Genomic DNA, 23,063 nt, shown 5'->3' with positions numbered 1-23,063 from the left:
TAAATGTTTTCTTTCCTTTCTGGCCTGATGCCTCAAGATGCTTTCCCATAGCCCTCTGTGGGTGGATCACGTTCCCACTGAGGAACTAGTTTGTGTGTGCTCCCTTGAAAGTGGTCAAGGAAGGAATTTTATTTTATAACTTTTAAGAAGCTAAAACAAATAATGTCTCACAGTGTGAGGGGGGGACCAAATCCCATTGGCTTCATAGCGAGTGATGCTGAATGGCAGGCTTCCTGGCTTTTTGCTCCAGCTGCTTTATTAAAAAGCATGCCTGAGTTGTGAAGTTTTCTATATTATATTTAGGTGAGGATTTATGTTTAAATAAAAGTTTGTCTTTAAAACAAAACACATGGGATTATGGCTTTACTCCAACTGAAATCTTCCAAGAGAAGCACTGATAACGTTGATAAGCAGTGCTTACTAAGCAGTCTCCTAAGCAGTACCTGACACCGAGGCTGGAGTGGGGTGGGAAAAATACAAGACAATAGTAAGCAGTAAATGCCGTTGTGTCTGTTTTTAGGAGGAACATCTTCCACTCCAAAGGTCTAGCGCTTCCTAGTGGTTCATAGTCCTTACTTGCAGAATTGTTTTCAGAACCTGGGGTAGTGGTGTCTGAGTTAATGGTACTAGTCTCTGCAAGTTACTCTATAAATAGTGTAAGCATTGTGTAGTTTTAGTCATGGTATAGTCAGTTAAGCATGATGATGAATTATCTCTGGAAAAATGTAAATCGTTTGATATCTTGATATAAATTGACAAAGGAGGAACACATGAGTAGTGCAGTCTTAGTTAATATGTCTATATTTTTCAGGAAGAGGAGAATTGCTTTTTAGTACTTCACCGAATAGCCTAATGCTTAAGAAAAAAGTCTGGGTTGTCATGTCACTTTATTAATGGTGCATATAGTATCTTGAAAATGCAGAACTGCTGCACATCTGTTTATATGATGATGTATTTTATTTGCATAGTAACTCGGAAGCACAAAATGAACGGCCCAGTTGATTTATTTTCTAAGTCAGGGAAGTTTAAGCCTGTAGTCTTAAGACCCCTGTCACTTAGGGACCTCGTCTGTTCTATTTTCTCTGGACCCTCTAAAGAAAAAAACCAAACACTCCTGTTGTGAGAAGGCTTTAATTCCTTTTTTTTTTATAAAGGAGGCCTGGACAGTTGGTTGTGGGGGGAAGAAAGACTGAAAAAACGTGGATTTAACCTGCAGAACAGAGGAAACCTCCTTAGGTGTCTGTAATATCAGAAGGGTGGCTTGAAGCTTCTGCAGTTGCTTTCTTCTTATCTCACAGTATGCCCAAGTCTTTCTTGAGAAAACCTGAATTGGTGCGTTTGTTGTATTTTTTCCCATTCATATCTGCTTCTCTCAGCCATAGCTTCTGCTGGCTGTCAGCTGACTCATGGTGCATCTCTTATCCCTTCTTCATCCCATGCTCATCTTCTCTGGCCCAACTCCTCTGTATACAGAACAGAGAAAAATAAAAACTTTCAACTTAACCTTCACGTGTTCCATCTCCTCTGGCAATTTCTGTTTCCAGGCAGCAAAGTGACAGGGTAATTCCTCTGAAATGTTGCCTTACATGACCTTTGGGCACAGATTCTTCCTCTCTGAGGTCAAATGACTGTCTGTTTGGCTGTCTTGGACAGCTACTGCTCCTCGGCTGACTCCTTTGCTTCCTCTTCCATTCTCCATTCTCCTTTGTCTCCTCACCTCCCTTAAACACACTCTCCCTCCAGCAGGCCTCCTGCTGCTGATGTAGTTGCCCTGGTTTCAGTCGCCCCTTTCCTAACTTGCTCTGCTCACAAGTTAGCACATCCTCAGTATCTGCTTCCTCCATGCCTCCGTTCTGCTGCTTCGGGAGAAAACTGTATGACTGCTGAGACTTCCTCCTTTCTTCTTTTTTACTTTTCTGGACAGCATGCTCCCAGCCACGCTGATTTTTAGCATGTTTGCTGTTTTGTTGTGAATTTTTATTTATTTATTTATTGAGTTGTTCTTTAAGTTCTCTTCAGCTGCTTTTACTGTGAAGATCTTGTGCTTTACTCTTGGTACAGAGCAGGTACTCTCCTGCTTTTTGCCCTCCAGTTTTCTCAAAACTGACTATAGTATTTGGCAGGCAGTGGGTTTCAGTTTCTTATTCATCGTGAGATTGGCTGACATCTAATTCTTTAATACTAAGATTTCTTTATTTGTAGACCAAAGCAGTTACGCATTGCAGATTGCAAAAATTAACTGCTTGAGGTTTACTGCCTATGTCTTTGGAAAGGTAGAAAAATACAAGAGATCCAACTTTCTCTTATCAGAGCTGTTCTGAAGAAGTAGCTTTGAGAGAGAGCGGGAAACTTCCACTGTGCAGTGTGCTCTTAACTATGGGCAGCTGAGAGCCCTGCCTTGCAGTGTTAATAACTGGAAAATAGCTCAAGATCTTAAAACAAAAGAAGGCAAAACCTGCTGAGACTAATGTAGTTACTTCGTAAACAGGAGAGGCTTGCCTTACTGTGATGCCTCACACTGGGGGGAGAAATTTAACTTCAGGTGGCATTTTTTGGTTAGCATTTGTTCTACTAAAACTTTGTTGTTTCTGAAAATAACTTCTGAAGTAAAACTATTTATTATTGTATTTTTGCTCCACTGAAATTATTCGTGGCAAAAAAAAAAAATAAATCAGAATCAGTAATTGAAAGCCAGCAAAATCACTTACTGTGTCATACTCCTGGTAATCTGGCTTGTAGATGAAGAGATTAACTGGGAGGCAAACCAAAACAGTTTGTTGATGTAGCAGTGTTGCCAGTTCTTTTAAGAAAGCTACCTGAACAGACTGCATGATTTTTACTGTTTTTCTTGATGCATGTATTTAACTTGCAGGCAGTTGCAGCAAGGCTTGAAATGCTATTGAAAGGCAGCAAGAGAGAAAAATAAGCAAAATTGTAAAGAAGAAAGATGATTCTTTCACCTGAACTTTTTGTCCCAGTGCTTCCATGCGTGACTGTTCACCTGCCACGCACCTGCCCTGGTACCGTCATTTTGTATTTGCATGTCTGCTCATTCTTAAAATACTGTCCACAGCAAAAGGATTCCTTGTGTTACATTTTAACTGCTGCTACATCAGTGCTATGTAAAATGATTAGATTAGCAACAGGGTTGGCTACATGAAATTAAAAAACAGAATGGAGTAACTCGCAAGCAGTAAGGTGGAGTATAAAAACAATTCTGGCATAGAGTTATAGAATGGTCTGGGTTGAAAAGATCAGTGAGTTTCAGCCCCCTGCCATGGGCAGAGTCCCCAACCATTACAGCAGGCTGCCCAGAGCCACATCCAGCCTTGTCTTGAATGCCTCCAGGATGGGGCAGCCACACCTCTCTGGGTGACGTGTTCCAGTGCATCACCACCCTCTGAGTGTACCTGTATTTTCATTCTGGCATCTGTATTTTCATGGTCCTCGGCTTAATCAATGAAGAAAAAAGCACAGATGAGTGCTAGAAGTTACTGCTCAAGCGGGGGCTATCACAGCCATCTGCTCTAATTGTTGATGTCTGTTACCTTTTAAGAGAATTGTATTTCCCAAGGCCTGCTGAGGATTGCACTGGACTCCTCTTGACTACAGACACTACAGAATTGGAATATTCATCTCTTATTAACAGTAGTCTGTGCCAGAATCGCTGCAATGTATTTGAGCTGTGGTGTTACTTGGTTTATCTTGCTGGAATATGAAGCATAAACTTGGCTCTGCTTGTTCAAATCGTGTCATAAACTGCTTGTTCAAATCATCCTATAAACTGCCATCCTGGTCATATGGTACATCTTTTAAATTTTCTTTTAAGGAAGATTAATAAGTTTTGAAATCAGTTTCAAGTAATGCTTTCTTAATTGTCAGCTCGCAATGTCTGTTTACGATTTTTCTTTGTGTTATATCTAGAGATGTGTGATAAATTAATGGGAAAGCAATTAGCCAAACTCCAGATTCTGTGTTTGACTGATGCTTCTAACTGAGAAAATATTATAGCTGTCTGTCTGGTCTTCACAGCTTCTGTTTGATTTAGATGAAACTGGAGATGAAGACATTCAATCTCTAAATAGTGCCAAAACCCTGGTATAAAAAAGGTTGCCTTCATTGGAGGTACATAGGCTGGCATTTATGTGATGATGCATCAGGAGGTGTTGTAATAGCACATTATAGGGTCTAATTTAACTGCCGTTTTGTACTTGTGTACTTGCTTTTGGATAAAAGTAAACATTTCTGCCTACTGCTTTAGGTTTTAGCCCAATCTAAATGCATCTCTACTGGAGAAGCCCATTTGGTTGCGTTAGATCAAAATGTGTGTGTGTATGCAAATACAGAGAGGAAGTCTGAGCTGTGGAATTTGCATTCTGATACAGATTATGCTTGTGAGCTGCCCCTAGAGTGTCTGAATGGAAATTAGCGGGATTTGTGGAAGTCCATGTAGTGCTTGGAACAAAAGAGAAAAGGGGGGAGGGGGGGTGTTTGGGCTACGCCAATCTCAGTTGCCACCAGGAAGTGCAGGGCAGAAGGAAGGTCAAGCTGTTCCTTTTGTCAAGCTGCATGCTCTGAGGTTTTAACAGGTTATCCAGCTGCACCTTTAGGCTGTAGCTTTGTGTTGCAGCTCAGGCAGCCCAGAGGTAGCAGTCTGAGATACTGCTCCTGGAGTGATGGCTCCCATCATTGCCCTTGTGCCCACTGCACGTTGGTCTCATTGCTGAGCCAGCTCAGCTCAGCCACCCAGTGGAAAGCTGCTCCCTGGTGGATTAATGATTTTAATTGATTTAGTGAAAGGCCTGATGAGCATTAGGTGGAGAAAGCATAAAGAAAGGGGTGGAGACCTGGTTATGGTCTTAATCATATGGATGTCCAAGGGTATCATTCAGTCTCATTTTCACAGTTTAAGCCAGTCGTAGAGCCCTGCTGTCTTATTTGTGGCAGTTCTGGTAAATGCTAAGCCCCGTGATGAGCATGATCAGTCTTGGTTTGGCTGAGAATTGCTGGTTTGAACCCCCACCCCTGCTTTTGCTGTATCATGTTTCAGATCCCTGTACTGCCTCAAGGGTTCTTGAGACACTTTGGGGATAAAGAGAATGTGGGACTGTGGTCAGGGGGAGGTAGGAGTGCTGGGTACTCTGTCAGATGACCACCAGTACTTATAACTACAGGCTTAATCAAGTAGCTTGATGACCTTTAAGGTCCCTTCCAATCTGAGCTGTTCTATGCTTCTGTAGTACTGTATGAACTCTGCTGTATCGTGGTCACTGCAACTAAAGCTGCTTCCAGCTTTCATGTTCCCAACCAATCCTTTCTGTTTGTAAGAATGAGGTCCAGCAGTGCACCTCTTCTTGTTGACTCCACCACCTATGCCTGAAAGTTGTCTTCCACGCAGTGCAGTAACGTGGACTGTGTGTGCCTGGCACTGCTGCTTTTCCAGCAGTACTGGTGATTGAAGAGTCACCCATGAGAACTCTCTAACTCTTCCTGGTTATTCTCCATGCTGCATGCATTGATGTACAGGCACTTCAGAGAAGAAAACAGAGTAGATGTTGTAGGTTTCTGTAGAGGGATGCAAGAGGATCCTTTGTAGCTGCATGCTGTTGAGATATCTGGCCTTTTGGCTCACATCATGGGAAGCAGCTAAGGAACATTTGTTGTTTTTCTGTTGGCCTGGCTCATTCCCCAGTTGTCTGCAATGGTGTGAGCACTGCCATTTTGAACCTCATGCTTCAAGTCCCTTAGTTTAAAGCCCGCCTCACTAGGTTGGCCAGCCTGCTGCTGCTTCTGGACAGCTGGATCCCATCCCTCCCTACCAGGTTATAATCTTCATATTTCATTGTCATAAAACCCAAACCCCTCGTGCTGGCACCAGCCACGTAGCTACAAATTGATATGAATTACACATCTATTTCTGGCTTCCCTCTTTTCTCCAGCTGACAAAATTGAAGAGAATATAACTTGGATGCGGGTGTTCTTCACTTGTGCTCCCAGGGCTTTATAGTCTTCTTTGGTTTTGTGCCCTTTCCAGCTTCATGTGTGATTCATGCCCACGTGAAAGAACAGCAGTCCACTGCAGTGCTCTCACTGCAGGCTGCCATTGTGGTTCCTTCTTCAAGATGTTGGTCATGGCTGTCTGTAGCTGTAAGAGCTTCATATCTGGTTTTGATGATGAAACTGGAAGGTGGAGAATGTTGCTTTGTAAATGAAAAATTCGTGCCGGAGGAGGAATTTCTTTCGACTGCCAGGAAATTTGTTTGGTTATAACAGTTAGAAAGAATATGAATATATAGCATTATGGCAGTGTTTCCTGTCAAGAAATAGATTATCTAAAATTGGGGGAGTAGTAGTCTGTTGTTCTCAGGGAAGCTGTTAAAACTGCTGCAGAAACCTTATTCCAAGTGATAAGGACTGTATCCTGTTCGTTATCAAATAAAGATGTTAATCATCTTTTATTAGTTGTCATACTGTACTTATCACCACAGTGTCTCCATCTGGCAGCCATATTTTCCAGGCCATTTATCAAGATTTATGTCTTGTAAGTGGTTATGCAGAAGCACCACGTGTTCATGCCTGCAATGGGCTCTTCTGAGAATTAGTGCCTTTGAAATTACTGTTCCTTGAAATTAAATCTTCACCTGCCCTTTTTCTTGGTTTATTTGGGGGGCCAGATATTGTAGGAAGGCATAAGGAACCACAGAGGGGAAGAAATGTGATATTAGCTCCCTTATGTGATTCAGGTTCACATTCATAGCTCTTGAGTTTGATAGATATTACTGCAATCTCAAAAGCTTCTCTGGTTCCTTTGAAAGTACACGAGTACTTTCTGGTCACTGCATATGTGGAAATGAGTTTGTAAATCATTATTGATTATGTCAAATTTTAAAATTGCTAGAAATTGTAGAAATTTTAAAATTGCTAGAAATTGTATTGTAGAAATACGCTGCTTTGCTCTCAGTGGTAGTTTCTCCATACCTGCAGCTTTGGTAAAGCAGAGAAGCTGTTGCCATATAAATTTCATGAACTGACCTCTGTTTTTCTCTGCATCGTTTCCTGTTACTGCTGGTCTGCCTGTGTACCTCTCTCCAAGTGAGCATTTCATTTTTGTTACCAGTGTTTGAATTTTTCATTGTGTGAGGTCATCATCAGTTTCTTGTTTCTGGACAGAAATCAGGAGGCAGGGTGCTTGGTCTGTAGCCTGAGCACTCCCAAAGCTGCGCCTCTGTTACCTGTCAAATGAGCAGCGTGAGATCCTACATTAGAGGTACCTAGGGGAAGATGGAATTAATGGAAATGGTTATGTTTTATATATTAAATTACTTCATCAGAGGGAACAGTGTAGCTGGATTGTTTTGTGTTGTTTTTCTGAGAGCTGAGTCACACTTTTTTAGCTTTTTTTTTTTTCTTTCTCCCTCCAAAAGAGAACAACCATTAATAAATCTGAGAGGGGCGTGATAAATATGTTAGAAGGAGTCAAAGGAATTTTCCTCCCTCCCACTGCAGATGAGTCAGCAATTGTATTATCTGAAAGAAAATCAGTTCTGGATTAGTTGCCTGGGTTTGTCAAATGTTTACATTTTAAGAAAAGATTTATGCTGGTGTGTTCAGAATGGTGAATTATGTAAGTGGTCCCCTACATAGTGGGGTGGGCATCAGAATCATTTCCTAAACGTCTATCACTGTGAAATACAAGTATTTAATCAGAGCAGCAGATTTCTGATTGTTTCTGAAAACGGACATTATTCACTCTTCACGTTCTGTTTTTCTTACAAGGTGAGATACACTGCAAACTGCCACATGAAGTAGCTGTATCCTGTTTGGGATTGAATGGCTGTTGTGTACAAGAGATGATTTGATCTGGGAGTGTGGAAAAGCTTGGCAGAAATGTTCCAGCATGAATGCCACAACTCATTCATAACTTTACTCTCACTGCAGTCAAGAAGAGTAGAGCTACGTGGCTGTTTTTAGGGGCTTGCTTTCAAAGTGCTCAGGAAGGGGAGTGGATGGCACCATTAGAGGTCTTGTTTACAGGCTGAGGGAGCATCTCCTGCGTGTATACTTATAACTCCTGTGTGGTGACTGTTCAGCTTACCAGATGATGAGGTAGGACTGATGAAATAAAAGGAGTGGTGAAAGCACGTGTGTGCTGACATGTTTGACAATTGTATTATTTCAGCTTAGATACTCTATTAAATGCTTGAAAAGTTTTGCCAAGGGAGCTGTGTCTGCAGGGTATGTAGATCCGGGTGAGCTTTAAACTGGTAGTGGTGCAGTTGTAGCTGCAGTGGTCTCAGCACAAGCTGTGAACCTTTGTAGTGAAACCTGACCAACGCCAGCAGGATGGTGCTGACATCTCCGTGCTCTTGTTTGCTCAAGCAGTGACTAGTTGGAAAAATGTACACGGCCTGCAGAGTAAATAATATACCCTCCATAAACACAGGAAATCATTCAGCTTTATTTTTGTAGAGAACTTTTTCTTTAAGAAACAAAATTGATTCTCTTATAATGTACACTTATTCCCCTTGCTTTAGCAATTTTTCATTTTTATAAGAAGCACAGAGAACAGGGAAAATGCTTGTGATTGCAGTAAGATTCATAACTCACCTTTCCATTTTGTCTGTTGATGGATTCAGTGTTTCTTTTCACTGAAATCTGGCTTGCTTGCTGCTGGCTTTTGGGACTCTCAGGTCTACGCTGAGGCCTTCCAGCATTATGTTTCTGAGAAGATTTACTTTTGGTTGCAGTAGTATGACCATATGCAGCCAAAATAGTTTCTCTACATTACCATCCATCATGTTGCCTATCTGACTTTTCCAGTACTGTGATTGATCCATTGTTGCCCTGTTTTAGTTATCAGTCAACTGATGGGGCAGAGAGCATGGCTGGTGCACTTGAGAAAAACCACTAGCAGTATTTTCCAGAAATTTTGGGAGGAACTGTGCTTTTCACCTCCGAAAGCAGCAGTGGCAGAAATGAAATAGAAGTAAAACAAACTGCCAGAATCCCCTGTGCGCTGGGTTGAAACTTGGGTGGGGAAGGTCAGGTGTGTGCACATGCAGGGAATGGTCTGAAGGCTGTGCAAGGGGTAAAGAACCTGTGAGTGATGTATGGCAAGTCAGCCCAGTGATGGCAGAAGGGGAGTGCCCTTGGGAGAAAAAGGTGATTTTAGCAAATGAAAGGTAAGTTACTGGGGAAAAAATTCCAGCTCATTTCTGTCCACATGAACATATGTAAATAACTGCATTCCCATGATAGTTGATGCGAGTGAGCACTGTTCCACTGCATTTTGATTGAAACAGTGTTTAACTAAGCATAAACTTTAAAGCTAAACTGAAGTTACCTGGGGCCAGGATGACTAAATGCATGGAAGAGGTGAGCATTAGTCACCACACGAAGTGGGCTCATTGAGCTTGGAGTGGTGGGGTGTAAGTCCCATTCACTGAGCTCAGGGTGAGCATCAGGGAGCAGGATCTGGGCTCCAGAGCAGCAGCTGCCTGGTTTTGTGTCTGAGGAAAAAGGCGAGGGAGGCAGTAACAAAGCAAGGAAATAGTTAATGTGTATGTGCAATAGGAAGGGGAAAAAAAGTGGGAAGTGGTAGTGGGGAAAAATAGGGAAGGAAAAACACTGTTTGCTTTTTTCTCCTTCTTACAATTTGTTATTTAAACATACTTACAGGAGAATTTTGGCAAAAAATGATTGCACATCTAAGGTACAGGACAGTTCATTGTGTTTCTAACAATTACTGAGTGACGTTCTCGGTAAGCAGATACAGGAAAGGCTTTTGAGTTCCTCTGCTTGAAGTACACCTCAGCCCTCCTGGATGCAGCAGGGCCACGTGTGGATTTGGTGCTGCCCCAGCTGCTGGGTGGTAAACTTGTTCTTCTGAGGTGCACCTGTGAAGTGCAACTCATTTGGAATGATGTGAAGGTGGTCATAGAAACAGCTGTGTGGGACTTCGCAATATCATATCAGACATCGCTTGGTTGTTATACCTATCTAAGCACAAAGGATTCATTATGTAATTCAGAGGACCCTAGTTTTCTCCTCTTTGGTGCAAGTACGCTTTCCTTTTCTTCTTCCATACCAAAGCATGGGAAAAATAAAAAAGATATTGCTGCCCAAACAGGAAAAGGAAGAGGTAGAAAGTGATACAGGTGACTTTTGTTTCCAGAATATTTGCCAGACGTATGGTTTGTGTCTCATCTGCTCTTCAGATTCCAGCTATGTAGGACTGAGCTCTTGATGTCATGTTTGACACTCTAAATATCAAGTGGAGAGCTTTGTGGCATTAATTTTATAAATAGACCTGGGACTCAAAAATAAACATAGTGATAATCGGCTTTGTCTGTCTTTCATTCTGGAATGGTCACTACATGTTTGTGCAGCTGGAAACTTTGTTGTAGATAAAATTAATCCTTCTGGGAGATGATTTGTGAAGCAGCACTTAAGTAACAGATAAGAAATACGTGTTCATTCTTATATTTTCCTTAAATTGATTTTTTTTCTTCTGTGTACTGGTTCAAGAGAAGGCTTTCTCTCTTATTCACTGGAGTTTCTTTTTGTGTACTTCAATGGTCTTACAGTCTTCTTGTACATTGACTCTGCTCTTAAGTGAATTTTTCTGCCCTTCTTCTGACTGTTATGCCACACAATGACATGCAGCACACTTCATAGTGTTAACCAGAGACATCCGTGCTACTGACTCAGCATGTCTATGCAACTTCCATGTTATTCATAAATAGTTTAATCGGCAAGTCTGACTCTGTCATCAGCAGTACCTGATACTCTGAAGAAAGCCTTGTTTGTAGCTAAGGGTTAGCCAAAGTGATTCTCATTTGCCTGCTTGATTTTTATTTTGACCTTTTAATCTGAAATTCATCCCCTCACAGTGCTAGTTGAGGAGTTAAGAAATGGGGTCTTCAGGGTTTTTGTTTGTTTCTTAACGAGTTAGGGCCCATATTAGGTCTTCCATGCTCCTGTGGGATACAGCATGTTCCTTGCTGGGTCAGATCTTGTGTGTAGCAGCAGATTCTGTTTCAGCCCAGCATAGCTCCACCAGAGCTGACCATACGCTGCACTCTGTTTACTGTGTACTTCCCTGGTATCATTAAACATTGGTAGCTGACTTTCTGTGTGTCAAAATGGAAACCCAAGCACAGTGACTCAGGCAAATTAGTGCTCTTTCTAAACTGAATGGGTTTTGGTGGTCTGGGGTGCCTTTTTTCACGAGTTTTAACCGAGTCAATCTACAATGGCAATTAACTTTTCTTTCTCAGCTTTGTTCAAGTACTTTAACCTAAATTCAAACCAGGAATTCACCTGCAGATGACAACAGACTAATTGAAAATCTACGAATATCCATTTCCTGCCATCAGTGTGTTCCAGGCAGGCTTTAAGCCATATAATTTTGCCTGTGGTCACCTGCACGTGGCAATTTGCATTTGGATTCATTCTAGAAAGTGAATGATCTGTGTTGCTGTTATACAAATTGTATCCATAGAGAAACAATCCTTTTTGTGGAAGTATAACCATTTATACATGGTAGAAAGAAGGCAGTTGTGATGTCTTAGAAAGGAAACCTTTTCTCTTCGTGCACGTTCGTTTCAGGGGATTGACACATTATATAATTTACTGTCCTCAAGTGCAATGTCTTGCATTAGTGAAATGTGGATAACACTGCTGCAGGGAATGCCAGGATCTGTCCTTAGCAGCACACCTCCTACAGGTGGAGGAACTGCTCTATTCCTTTTATTCAGATACAGTTTAACGTTAGTTCCCTACTGCACTGATGTGTGGCCTGCAGGTCTCCTGTTTCACTGCTTGTTTTTCTCAATGCTGCAGATGGTTTAGGCAGCAGCCAAAGCACTACTGTGCTGAGGTTATTCATTTCTTTTGCAGCTAACTATCAGGCTGTAGAGAAGGACAACACTTTTAAACTATGAACGTTTGAAGTTTCATTCCATTTCCTGTGTGATGACTGCGCTGTCCCTTTCAGTTTGGGTGGGGGGATTTCTGAAGGCCGAACTCACCGCTGTCCCCGCTGAAAGCCCCTGAGGTTTCTGTTCTTTCTGTGACCTCTGCCTTTCACCCTCAGCAGAAGCAACTTTTTTTTTGGAAAGTAATATAATTCGGGTGCTCTGCACAGCTCAGGTTTGCTTTTTGATGTGAGTAGTGGCACAGCTGCAGTAGTCTTGCTGCAGAAGGAAGATGGAAGGGATATAGGCAAGGAAACACAAGCCAACCCTTCCCTTCAGGTGGCTGCAGCAGGAGAGCAAAGGTAAATCTTTAGCCTTGGGAAGCACTTTTGCTGCCTGGATCTGGCTCCATGTTTGCAGTTTCTGTCATGATTTGAGCCACCCACTTTCTGAGCTCATGAGAAGCCTTGCTCTCAGTGAACTGTCTTTTCTCCAGGTTTCATTTTCCAAACAGCACTCCTGTGCAGTTGGCTTTGCAGAACAGAAGCTGTGCATACCTATATCTGACATGGAGACTAGTAGATTATCAAGTACTGTGTTTTACGACACCGTAAGCCCTTGTAAACAGCAGTTAGTAAAACATACCAATGCTTTTAAAACATCCTTTTTTCATGTCTGCACTTACTGCTAAGTCATCTGGTACTAAAACCAAACATAACTCACACAGTCTTGGTGGCATTCAGCATCCAGCATTTTGCCTCTCCAGGTCTGCTGCCACCAGTGTGCAGGTCTCAGCAATAGTGCTGAAGTTGCACAGCCTTCGTGCTGTTTTCATTCACTACTTGCTTTTGGTGGGAAGTGATTTGGGTGGGATATGTAAGCACTTGTGATTGATCAGCATTTTGTGTATCTAGTCTGTGCTGTGTGGAGGCTATATCTGAAATGAAGCGATTCAGCTTTCCTACAGACAGCTTTGCAATGTGTCCATGAGTTGCTTTTGTAGAACAGATAGAGAACTCCTTAGAGGAGTGCTATTTGCTCTGTGCATTGCAGCATCCAGGTGGGTTTTGGTTGAGCTCATCCGCCTCCTGCTTCTGTTTTGAAATTGAATTCTGAAGCACGCAGTGAGAAACCCCCTGGCACCTGAACGAGACCTGCACTTCTCGAGGTGCAAAGTTAACAACAACATGCCAAACAATTGCACATGAAGATCAGTGTCATATGCTGGTTGTTGTGCTTCTTACCCCCTGGGATCTTCATAGCAGGATGCAATTGCATTGTATTTCTTTTTCAGTAGTGACCACATTGTAACAATTATTAGGTATGGTGGACTTCCTACTATTCCCTCTGCAGTACTGAAGACGAGAGAGATAGTAGCATCTTATTCTAGCTCATGACTGGTTTTTTGCATTGTTCTTCTGTGGTTGTTAGCTCACCAACTGTCACTGGTTTTCTTTGACCTCAGCCTTTGAGAATGTGGTGGTTTGCTGCTCAGCCTCCACATGTTGCTCCTGTGTGTGGCAGCTAACTTCTCAATATCTTGGGAAAAAGCACCAATAGAGATAATTCTGGCTCTGATTTTGGGCTGTATTGTTTTCTGTTTCTTACTTCAGTGTATTTACAGAAATATGATTGTCCTACTTAGAATTCATTGCCACACTCCTCTGTGTGTGTAGAAACCTATTGCAGTTTGGTGCTGCAATCCAGGAGGTCTTTCCTTCCCTGGATACTTAAAGAACTCTAACTAGTTGTTCTGATAGATTGTGGTGCAACAGCTGAGCTAATTTATAAAGGTACTTTAAAAAGCATAAGCCCACAGCCTTCAGGTTGCAGAATGGGATGCCACGTCTGTTAGTGATGTACCTTATCTTCTGTTTTATTTTTAGTTGCTCTTCTTCAACGGGTAGCAGAATTGGAAAAGGTCAATGCAGAATTTTTGCGCACAAAGCAGCAACTTGAGCAAGAATTTAATCAAAAGAGAGCGAAATTTAAGGAGCTGTACTTGGCAAAGGAAGGTAAGTTCTCAATTATCTGAATTATTTTAATGTATAATTAAACTTTAGCTGTAAATAATCCCTAGGTAGAAAATAACTTTTGTTATGCCAACTGCTATTCCTCCTTTGCCCATGCACACCGCTTCCTTTTTCTCAGTTTACTGAAGGATAATCTTAACTAGGATTTTAAGATTGGGTTAATTGAGGTAGACTTGCGTAACCATTAGGAAACAACACATCATTTCTGATTTGCCAGGCATGGAAAAAAATGACAGTAGTCTTTTAAATGGAGATATATGGTAAGAATGTAAGATTTGTGTAGAGAGTAATATTCTATTGGTGGCCATTCAGCCAGGAATCAATATTTAGAATGAATGTGAATATTCACCTGCACAGATAGGATTCAGCAAAGCAACTTGCTGTAAACTTGGGAACACCAGTCTGAGCTTTAGTAATAACTTTCTGAAGTCACAGTATGCTCGTTGTATCTGAACAGCAGTTTAAGTGGGAAGTGGATAGAGATAGTCTAGACGGTGTGCTGCTTGTACTTTGTGCCCAGCTTTTCTTAATGTATTAATTTGTCTTAAATTTCCATCTGATCTAGAATGTAAGCAGAAAACATTGTTAAAGTTTTAATACTGGCCAAGGGCATTTATTCCAATAACATTCTTTATAGGAAAATTTGAACCATGTGAGCTCAAATAGCCAATGAGGACTTAGAGAGTATAAATAGTTGCTGTTCTGAGAGCCAAATTGATTTACTTCTAATTCTGATGATAATTCTGATGATCTTTCTGTTCTTAACATATGAAAACAAAATCAAAAAATAATACATTAATAGTGCAGCTGCTTGTCTGAGCTCACGAGAACAGAAATACAACAAGCATAATGAAGATCAGATCATACAGAAGGCCTACTTATTGGTATTTCTAGCAGCTGCATGAAAGAAAATTAAAGATACAAGACACTGCAGATGAGATCAGCAATAATTCTGTTTTCTCAAAGCAGTTTAAAAATAGAAAATAAAAATAAATTATAATAAGAAGAAATAAATCTATCTTCCACATGTACCAAAGTGAAAGAATACCAGATAAGAATATGCAAGCAGTTTCTTGTTTTCTTTTTTTCCCCAAAGCTTTTTTTTTCTCCCTGTTCTCTATCTCTAAGACTCTAAATATACACAGGGACTGTGGCAGCCTATCCTTAATATTACCACTTAAAAACTAAATAATATAATTAATAATATAAATGCCTCAGGGTTTTTTGTTTGTTTGTTTTTTGTTACTAAACAGTAAAAAAAAAAACAGGATTAGACTTTTTAGTACTGAGGGAAATACATGGAGACAGCTTGGTGTTTGTGGTACACTTGCCAGACATTTCTGCTAAAAGTGATTGCTATTGACAGAGGCTATGTAGGCATACAATTAATTCTAAATGTACTAACAAAATAATTTTATAATATTCCACTTTGAGAGCTTTTGCTTCAGTTTAACTGAAAACTCAGGAGGATAATGTGAAATTAGTTTAATCTGTTTACAATTACAAAAATTAGGGAAGCAATGGACATTTAGTTGAAGGTATTACTTCCTCTAGAGGAAACCTAGTTTTAGTGCAGGTGTGATAAAAAGCAAATTAAGCTGTGTAGTTTTCATATGTGGGCTTCAGGCAGTGTTCACAGAGTGTTTCTGTTCTAGAGTATAAAATGTTCTATACAAATTCAGAACAAGATGGTGTCAGAAACAAGGAAAGAACTGTCTTTCTGTCTGTGGATCTTATCTTTTCTCTTTACCATAATTAACTAAGTAGTACCAAACTAGTTTAAAGCACGGTTCGCTTTCATCAAGCTTTTTAATTTATTGGTAATGTCTACCCTGTTCACATTGTGGCTACATCATTAAAGAAAAAGGCTACTTTTTTAAATAAATGGCAAAGGCAGATGGATTCAAGGAGTAATGTTCCCTACAGATACCTGCTAACATTTGTTTACCTGTTATGACTAGCTGCTTTAATATCAACATTTCCCTCACTCCTTGTTAGTGCATAGCCACTGTCAATACTCTTTATTTGAAGAATTTATTAATCAAGCTAAATGGAAATAATACTTCTTTTCAGAGGACTTGAAAAGACAAAATGCAGTGCTGCAGGCAGCCCAAGATGACCTGGGACAATTGCGGACACAACTGATGGAAGCTCATGCTGAAATGGAAAACATCAAAGCTATAGCTACAGTATCTGAGAATACAAAGCAGGAAGCTATTGATGAGGTGAAGAGACAGTGGCAAGAGGAAGTAGCTTCACTGCAAGCTATTATGAAAGGTAACAACCAGACAAGCTGCTGCTGCTGTGATCAGAAGCCTCCTTAACGTGCATTTAGTGATTTGTGTTTGCTTTTACATGGTATATGGATAGCTGCTTCTCATAGTTTGCCACAACTGGAATACAGAAGCGATGAATCATGCTTCACTCCTAGTCTTGTCAAAAGGAACTTGGTTCTTCTTTTCTGTTAGTATGGTGATAGATTTGGGATGAATCTTGTCAGTGGGAACTCCTGTAAATATGCAAAAAGCTTCTGAGGAACTAAGAATACTTGGTTAGAATATCCTTCCTTTGCCTGCTTTGGCAGGGGGACTGGACTAAATGATCTCTGGAGGTCCCTTCCAACCCCTACAATTCTGTGATTCATGAAGATAAGTATAATACATGTAGCTTGACAAGTCTGAAAACATCTTCAAGTTGAAAGCATGATTCTGTTCTCTCCAGTGTAAACATGGTTCTGCTGTCAGACAGTTGTGTCTCTCCAGTAGTATCCCATGTACTTCTCTCCAGGCTAGTTGCTGAATGTGTTGCTCTTTTTCAGCTATGGGATGTTGTGTTTTGTTTCTGTTTTTCTTGGTGCTCCTGAGCTATTCTGTGTTAGGTTTGCATGTTGCACAGCTGTTCTCATTCCTGAGACAAATTTTGTGCCAGGAATAAAATGCAGGATGTAAACTGGGAACAGACTGTTGCCATAAATGGCTGTTTTCTTAAAGATCACAATATCCTGAGCCCACAGCCTTCTGGCTGTAGGCGTTGTTTCTATCTTCCTGTAATGCTTTTCCTCAGAGAACACAGATCTTTATGCATATTGAATAGACAAATTTCTATTTACTTATGTTCTACATAGGTACACGAACCTAAATCAAAACTCTACTGTGCCAGCTGCTGTATGTATATGAAGACAGCTCCTTACCTGAGGGGTAGTAGTAATAGGGAAGTGAAAGCTATTTGAGAAGTTCTAGGTGTTTCTTTGCATTTTAGAATGAAGTATGGGTTTGGTAGCTTCTCTCATTGATGTGCTTGAAGGTACAAAACGTGTTGCTTAACAGGATGTTAAACATGTTTGCTCTTTTGAAATTAGGGATCATACAGGCTTGTTTGTGTATACCAGTGGCCCAAACTGGCATGTAGCTCCTTTGGATCTTTTGCTTATGCTTTTTATGCCTGTTACTTTTTGTGACAAGAGTCAAAAGGAGAAGAGGGCAAGGCAGACTTCACTGTTATAGTTCCAGTTAACTATGATAAATCATTGCTGGTTGAAGATCAAGTTTATAAAGCTCTGTTTTTAACTCATATTGAATGGAAGTTTTGGAAATGATGTATTATAGAGACTGTTCGTGACTATGAGCTCCAGTATCATCACAGGATGGAACAAGAGCGAGCTCAGTGGAATCAGTATCGTGAAAACATGGAACGGGAAATAGCAGAGTTAAGGAGGCGACTGTCTGAAGGCCAAGAGGAGGAAAATCTCGAAAATGAAATGAAAAAGGTATGTTGGAATTGAGCTCTCCAGCTCCTGTTTGATGTATTCATGTTTTTACGTGTATTCATTTCTAGACCCTGCTATAAATCTTCAGAAGCACGCATAGTCTGGTTCTGCCAACTTTCTTTTTCCGTGGCAGTCATCATGACCTGATCTTGTTTGAATCCATAATGGTGTTGTATCTGATTATATAGATTCAGTGAGAGGGTTGGACCTGAGAAAATTTGTAAGGTTTGGCCTTCAGCTGGTAAAAGCAGGCTTCTAACGGACACTACTTCTGAAATGTCTTTTGCCTGTGTTATAAGGTTAGCTGCGTTTGTGCAATGCCATTCCGTGGTGCTAGAATGCATTCCATCCATTGCCATGGCCTAGAATGCATGGAGCCTTGCTGTCATAAAAATAACAGGCTTTAGGTGGTGGAAAGGAGTTACCCTGGAGTTTGCAAAGATTCAAAACTCTATGACTTGAGTAGTCCACAGAAATAGGTGGAAGTGCCATGTCTTCAGTTTTGATTTTTTTGTTGCATTTGGAGTTTTGTGTATTTCCTGACCTTCAGACAGGAAGGAGGTTGAACTTGTCTTAATCACGTTTTGAATCTTAAATATCATATGATTAAATATTTGTGTTTGAGTGAATTTATCTTCTCAAAAGGCTTAGAGGTATTCTAAGACTTTTTGTCTGTTTGTTTTTGTAATTTAATAAATGATTTTGTGTTGGATAAAGAAAAGGGTAGGCTAATATCTGGTAATATGTTGCATCACCGCATTTCCACATTTCTGCTTTCTGTCAGCAGAGAAACAGTACTGAATATCATAACCATTGTACATTAATAAGAATTTTACTAGGTCTTAGAATATTGTAAAAAAAACAATCACTGTTTCAAAATGGAATTTCTTTTCTGAGACTTGTAAATGTGTTTCCTAAGTCTTGATAGTTTTCATTGGGTATTTTCTGCTTGGTATTCAGTCACCCTTCTTTATGTGGTCCTTGATTTATAAAGGTGGGAATTTAAGTAAAGCCCATTTGATGATGTTCTACCTGCAGAATTACTGCTGCTGCATTTTTAAGGCTTCACTTTTTTATTTGTTTGTTTAAAGATGGTTTTAGCCCTGTTAAACGAAAAAGGATTTTGGCAGAAACTGGAAGGGGAAGATCAGAATTTGGTCAGTGTGGTGGATCCCTTACAAAAAAGCCAGATCCAGTTCATGATGTAGAAATCCAACTTTTTTTCCCATCTGGACTCAGTGATCGTGTAACAGTCGGAGTTGCAAGTTGTTGAGAAGGCAGAGCAGCTCACCTAAGTTTAGCAGCTTTGCTGTGGACTGGTTTCTACTTAAAATTTTAGGATAGCAGATAAATACAGTTTTCATCTGTACTTCTTTAAAGTGGGAATCAATCTTGTAATCCTCAGGGAAATTTGGTTGACTTATCAGTCTGTGATCAATATGAGCTTGAAAAGCCTTATGGGTTTGTAAAGCAGAGGTACGTGTACTTGATGTAACGTGAGGGGGGTGGAGAAATCTGTCTTCAGAGGGCAGATTGAAGTAATTGCTTATACAGCTTTCCATGGGTTTTTTAACGTTCTTTCTCATTAAACCTGCGATTCTTTTCCTCAAGGAGACAAAGAATTAGATCAGAATTAGGAGAAAGACATTGAATTTCACCAAAAAACAAACAAGCAAGTCCCAAGCCCACAAAAAGCTGTGTTTGGGTATCAAAATAATGAATATTCATGCCACAGCACTCAGTGAGAAAGGAAGAATTTTCTCGATCATTTGGGATCTTGTGCTTGATGACTGGCAATCAGTTCCTCATGCAAAATGGCATTTCCCTCTAACAGAGGTGAATTCTTCCTCTGTCTTTATATTCTGTTTTAAAAAGATGGACTTACCTTATGGCATGAACTTGGGAAGACTTTTTAAAAAATATTTTCATCTTAATTTCTAAGGAATCTCCAAACATCATAATAAATAAATAAATAAAGCTGTGGAGTAGGTCCTGTACCAGCATATAAAATTTACTTATTCTTAAAACTAGCAAAAAACCATCTCATTGTCTTGCACTGACAGTGCTGGCTGAGGTGAGTGGAAAGGAAGAGCAGAAACAAGATCAAGGTGTCACGTTTCAGTCCAGGACACTGACCTGCTTCTAACCTTCTTGGCTCAGTGATATCTCAGCTCGGCTGTGTTCCATTTGGCTATAAGATCCATTTTAAACAACAGAAAATCCACGAGCTATAATACTGTAAAACAGTGAGCAGTCTACTGATGGAGTGCTTTTGCATCCACCATGAAAATAAGGAACAGCTTATTCAACAGTCCTAAAGATAAGAGGTATCCATGTCCATGTGAGCCTGCTATAGATAGGTTTAAATAAACAGGACTGATAGAATAAATGAATTATAAAGCAGTCCTTGAAGCTGAACTCCTTCTCCCATCTGTTTAAAAAAATGTGACTGATGATTTGCTGGCTGCCAGCATGGGGCTATGTATGTATGTGTGACTGTCACATGTCCCTAGTGTTGAATTCACTGGGACATGTGATGTCCCCACATTTCCTTGAAGATTTTATTTGTACTCTTTGGACAGCACTGACAAAATACAGCAGAAGTAAATACAACATGAAGAAAATTAATTAAATTTTGCCTATAGAATTTTCTTGACAGCCGTTTTTAGTCCATGGATCTGGTAGTATTTCTATATATTATAATACTAATTTATTTTTAAATTGTTAACATCTTCTCTTGTCTGTTCTGCTTGTTGGAAGTCTTATGTAGGATGCAGTCATCAATAAGCTTACCAGAAAATGAAAATCCAGTTACCAGGCTGGGAAACCTACATTCTAGCCTGGGTTTAAAACAAGGCACGAATGCTTTCATCTAGCAGTTGTCATGTTTGATCAGGCTAAGTGTCAGCTTTTCAAGGTTCATTTTTGGGACACACTTTTCTGCCCCCCCTCCCCCCCCAACCCCTTGCTGTTAATTCCTCCAGCAGCAAATAGAGAAAAACTGAGTGTTCTCAGTCTCCATACATAAAACCAACCTTAATCAGGTTAAATTCTTCCTGGCTTATTAATCTTCTCGTTCTGTTGCCCTGCTCTGATCTTTTCAGAACTCTTTTTTTTGATAGATTGGCTATATATTATTTTGAAACACTTAGTACGCTAATACCAAAAATCGATGCTGCATGAGTAGTAATTTAATGCTGAAAAACAATCTTCCAAAACAGAACAAAGCTGCACTATGTGTTACTTCCTTTCATAAGTAAGTAAACAAATGGTCACTAACTTAGCCTGAAGTTCTCGTGATCAGTTTTTAACCATGTACAGTGTGGCAGCAGGCTGCAGGACAGTTGTGCCTTTAATAATACAAAAGAGTAAACTTTCTGAAACACGTGGTCCCTGAATTTTCCCCACAGGTATTGAGAGTGGTGGGTTTAAATCTGATATTGATGGCCCAATCCATGCATGGATTCGAAATTCAGTTGCTTCCTCTGACAGAAGTGATGTCTGCCTGTTGTCCAAGAGATGATAGCTGAACTAAGTATGTAGTAATGAGAAGACTGTTGAAAGTGGGGAGTTTAGTTCTCTGGTGTCATGGATATTTCCTTCACATGTCTCTCATAATGGAAAACATTGAGGTGAAAACTGTGATTACGTGTTATTCATAACTTAGCACATTAATTTCAGGCCCAGGAAGATGCTGAGAAGCTTCGTTCGGTTGTGATGCCTATGGAGAAAGAGATTGCAGCACTAAAGGAGAAGCTGATAGAAGCTGAAGAAAAAATAAAGGAGTTAGAAGCATCAAAGGTGAGGGGGAATTGTAACCATGTCCTGATGTGTGTCTTGCATCATGCTTGTTTGATGCAGATAAATAATGGCAACTTTCGTAAGAGATAAAACATGTATTGTGAAGCTCTTCATGCGCAGTGCATTTTTTTTCTCCTGTAGCACAAATAACAATTTTGGCCTGTAAATATTTCTGTCTTTCCATTTTTGAGGTTGAATTATATGTGTGTGTTATCCCTGCTTAGATATGGCTGCATAATTTTAGCAGATAAAACGATGCCCTAGAAGTATGAGTGCTTTGCACCACTGCAGCAGCCTTCCTGTAGGCTGTTGTCATGCTTAAAACCTCCAGAAGATTTGTATCTGTCTTTTTTTTATTTTTTTTTAAAGTCTGTTTCCATCCAGCTATACTTCATTTTCTAATCCTGGGCATAAAAATGAGGCAGTAACACCAGAATTCTTAACTTAAATTTCAAGAAAAGCACAGATTCATAGAAAGGATTGCCAGGTGTTGCTGACAAGAAATCAGCACAACCAGTTTACCCAACATTCCTGTGTTTTAGATATCACAGAATCCCTATTGAACTTTCTCATCAGCTGTGGTGGGTAGATACTACCATTATCTATATTCCCTCTGTCTGAAGTTCCCAATAGTCCTATTTCAGGCTCCTTTTGTGCCTAATCAGAGAACGTTTCTATTTTTTATATAGCAAGGAGAGGTTTAAATACAGACATAGGAAGTTGTTCTTTAATTTGCGTCTCTATAAAAATGAACTGAATTACTTACATGATTCACAATAGTAGACTGGTATGAGGACAGACAGGTTGTGCAGAATGAGCCATGCAGTTGGCTTTTCTGTTGCTCATGATGAAGTTTCTTCAGTTCTGCTTTGAGTCGTTTTGTTTTTCAGTGTCAGGTGTTGGATTAGTGGAACAGTGCTTCTCCCTCCAAACACTTTTATTCCCAACCATTGTTCTCTGGGATTCAGATTTCTTCATTTCAAAGGTCAACAGAATTGCAGACAGAAAACTTGTATCCTGGGGCAGGAGAAGCTGTCTCCACCTTTAATGGAAAATAAAAGCAGGAAGATCTGCATTGAACTCTGAATCAGTATCTGTGGCTCCTAAACTGTGCTGAGGAAGATGAACAACTGTGTGTAGCCAGTCAGGAATTGACCCAAGACTTTTGTTTCTTATGATATGAAAACTTGTGATTCCCAAATCAGAAAACTGTAAAACTTAAAATTAAACTTTCAGTCCACTTCCTGCTCCAAGGTGGGACCCATTTCTGTATGCTTTATGTTTGGTAAATGTTTATGTAACCCTGTCTTAAAAGTATCTCACAGAAGATTGGGCAGTCTCTGTGAGGTGTTTGCTGTGGTTCTTCCTTAGCCTTCGTTATTTGGGGAAAAAATGTCATCATATATTTCTTGTTGTAGTTGGTTTTAGTTTTCATCCCATCCTCTGTGAACTCCTCTGAGATTTTCCTTTCTTTTCAGCAGAGTTGCATGGATTTGAATGTTGTTTAATTTTTTTCTTGTCCATTCCCCAGTTGCCTTATAGTTA

At 40.1% G+C, this 23,063-nt stretch overlaps 1 protein-coding gene across 4 annotated transcripts in view; it reads left to right on the top strand.

Annotated features, from left to right (window-relative positions):
• The window catches only part of RABEP1 (rabaptin, RAB GTPase binding effector protein 1), a 42,276-nt gene that overhangs the window by 4,177 nt on the left and 15,036 nt on the right, over nucleotides 1-23,063 (top strand). For 3 of the 4 annotated variants that reach the window (XM_065731745.1, XM_065731744.1, XM_065731746.1), the window contains exons 2-5: nucleotides 13,805-13,933; nucleotides 16,025-16,228; nucleotides 17,557-17,717; nucleotides 21,399-21,518. In XM_065731745.1, coding sequence (XP_065587817.1) covers nucleotides 13,805-13,933; nucleotides 16,025-16,228; nucleotides 17,557-17,717; nucleotides 21,399-21,518 — 614 coding nt within the window. Of the gene's footprint in view, nucleotides 1-7,868; nucleotides 8,107-13,804; nucleotides 13,934-16,024; nucleotides 16,229-17,556; nucleotides 17,718-21,398; nucleotides 21,519-23,063 lie in introns of those variants that run through there. The other variant, XM_065731747.1, reaches the window with a different exon arrangement.

Source organism: Cyrtonyx montezumae, unplaced genomic scaffold (genome assembly GCF_038088225.1).
Source record: "Cyrtonyx montezumae isolate F1298 unplaced genomic scaffold, pur_monq_1.0 scaffold_15, whole genome shotgun sequence".
Lineage (NCBI taxonomy): Eukaryota > Metazoa > Chordata > Aves > Galliformes > Odontophoridae > Cyrtonyx > Cyrtonyx montezumae.
This window is presented reverse-complemented; position numbering and strand designations above follow the sequence as displayed.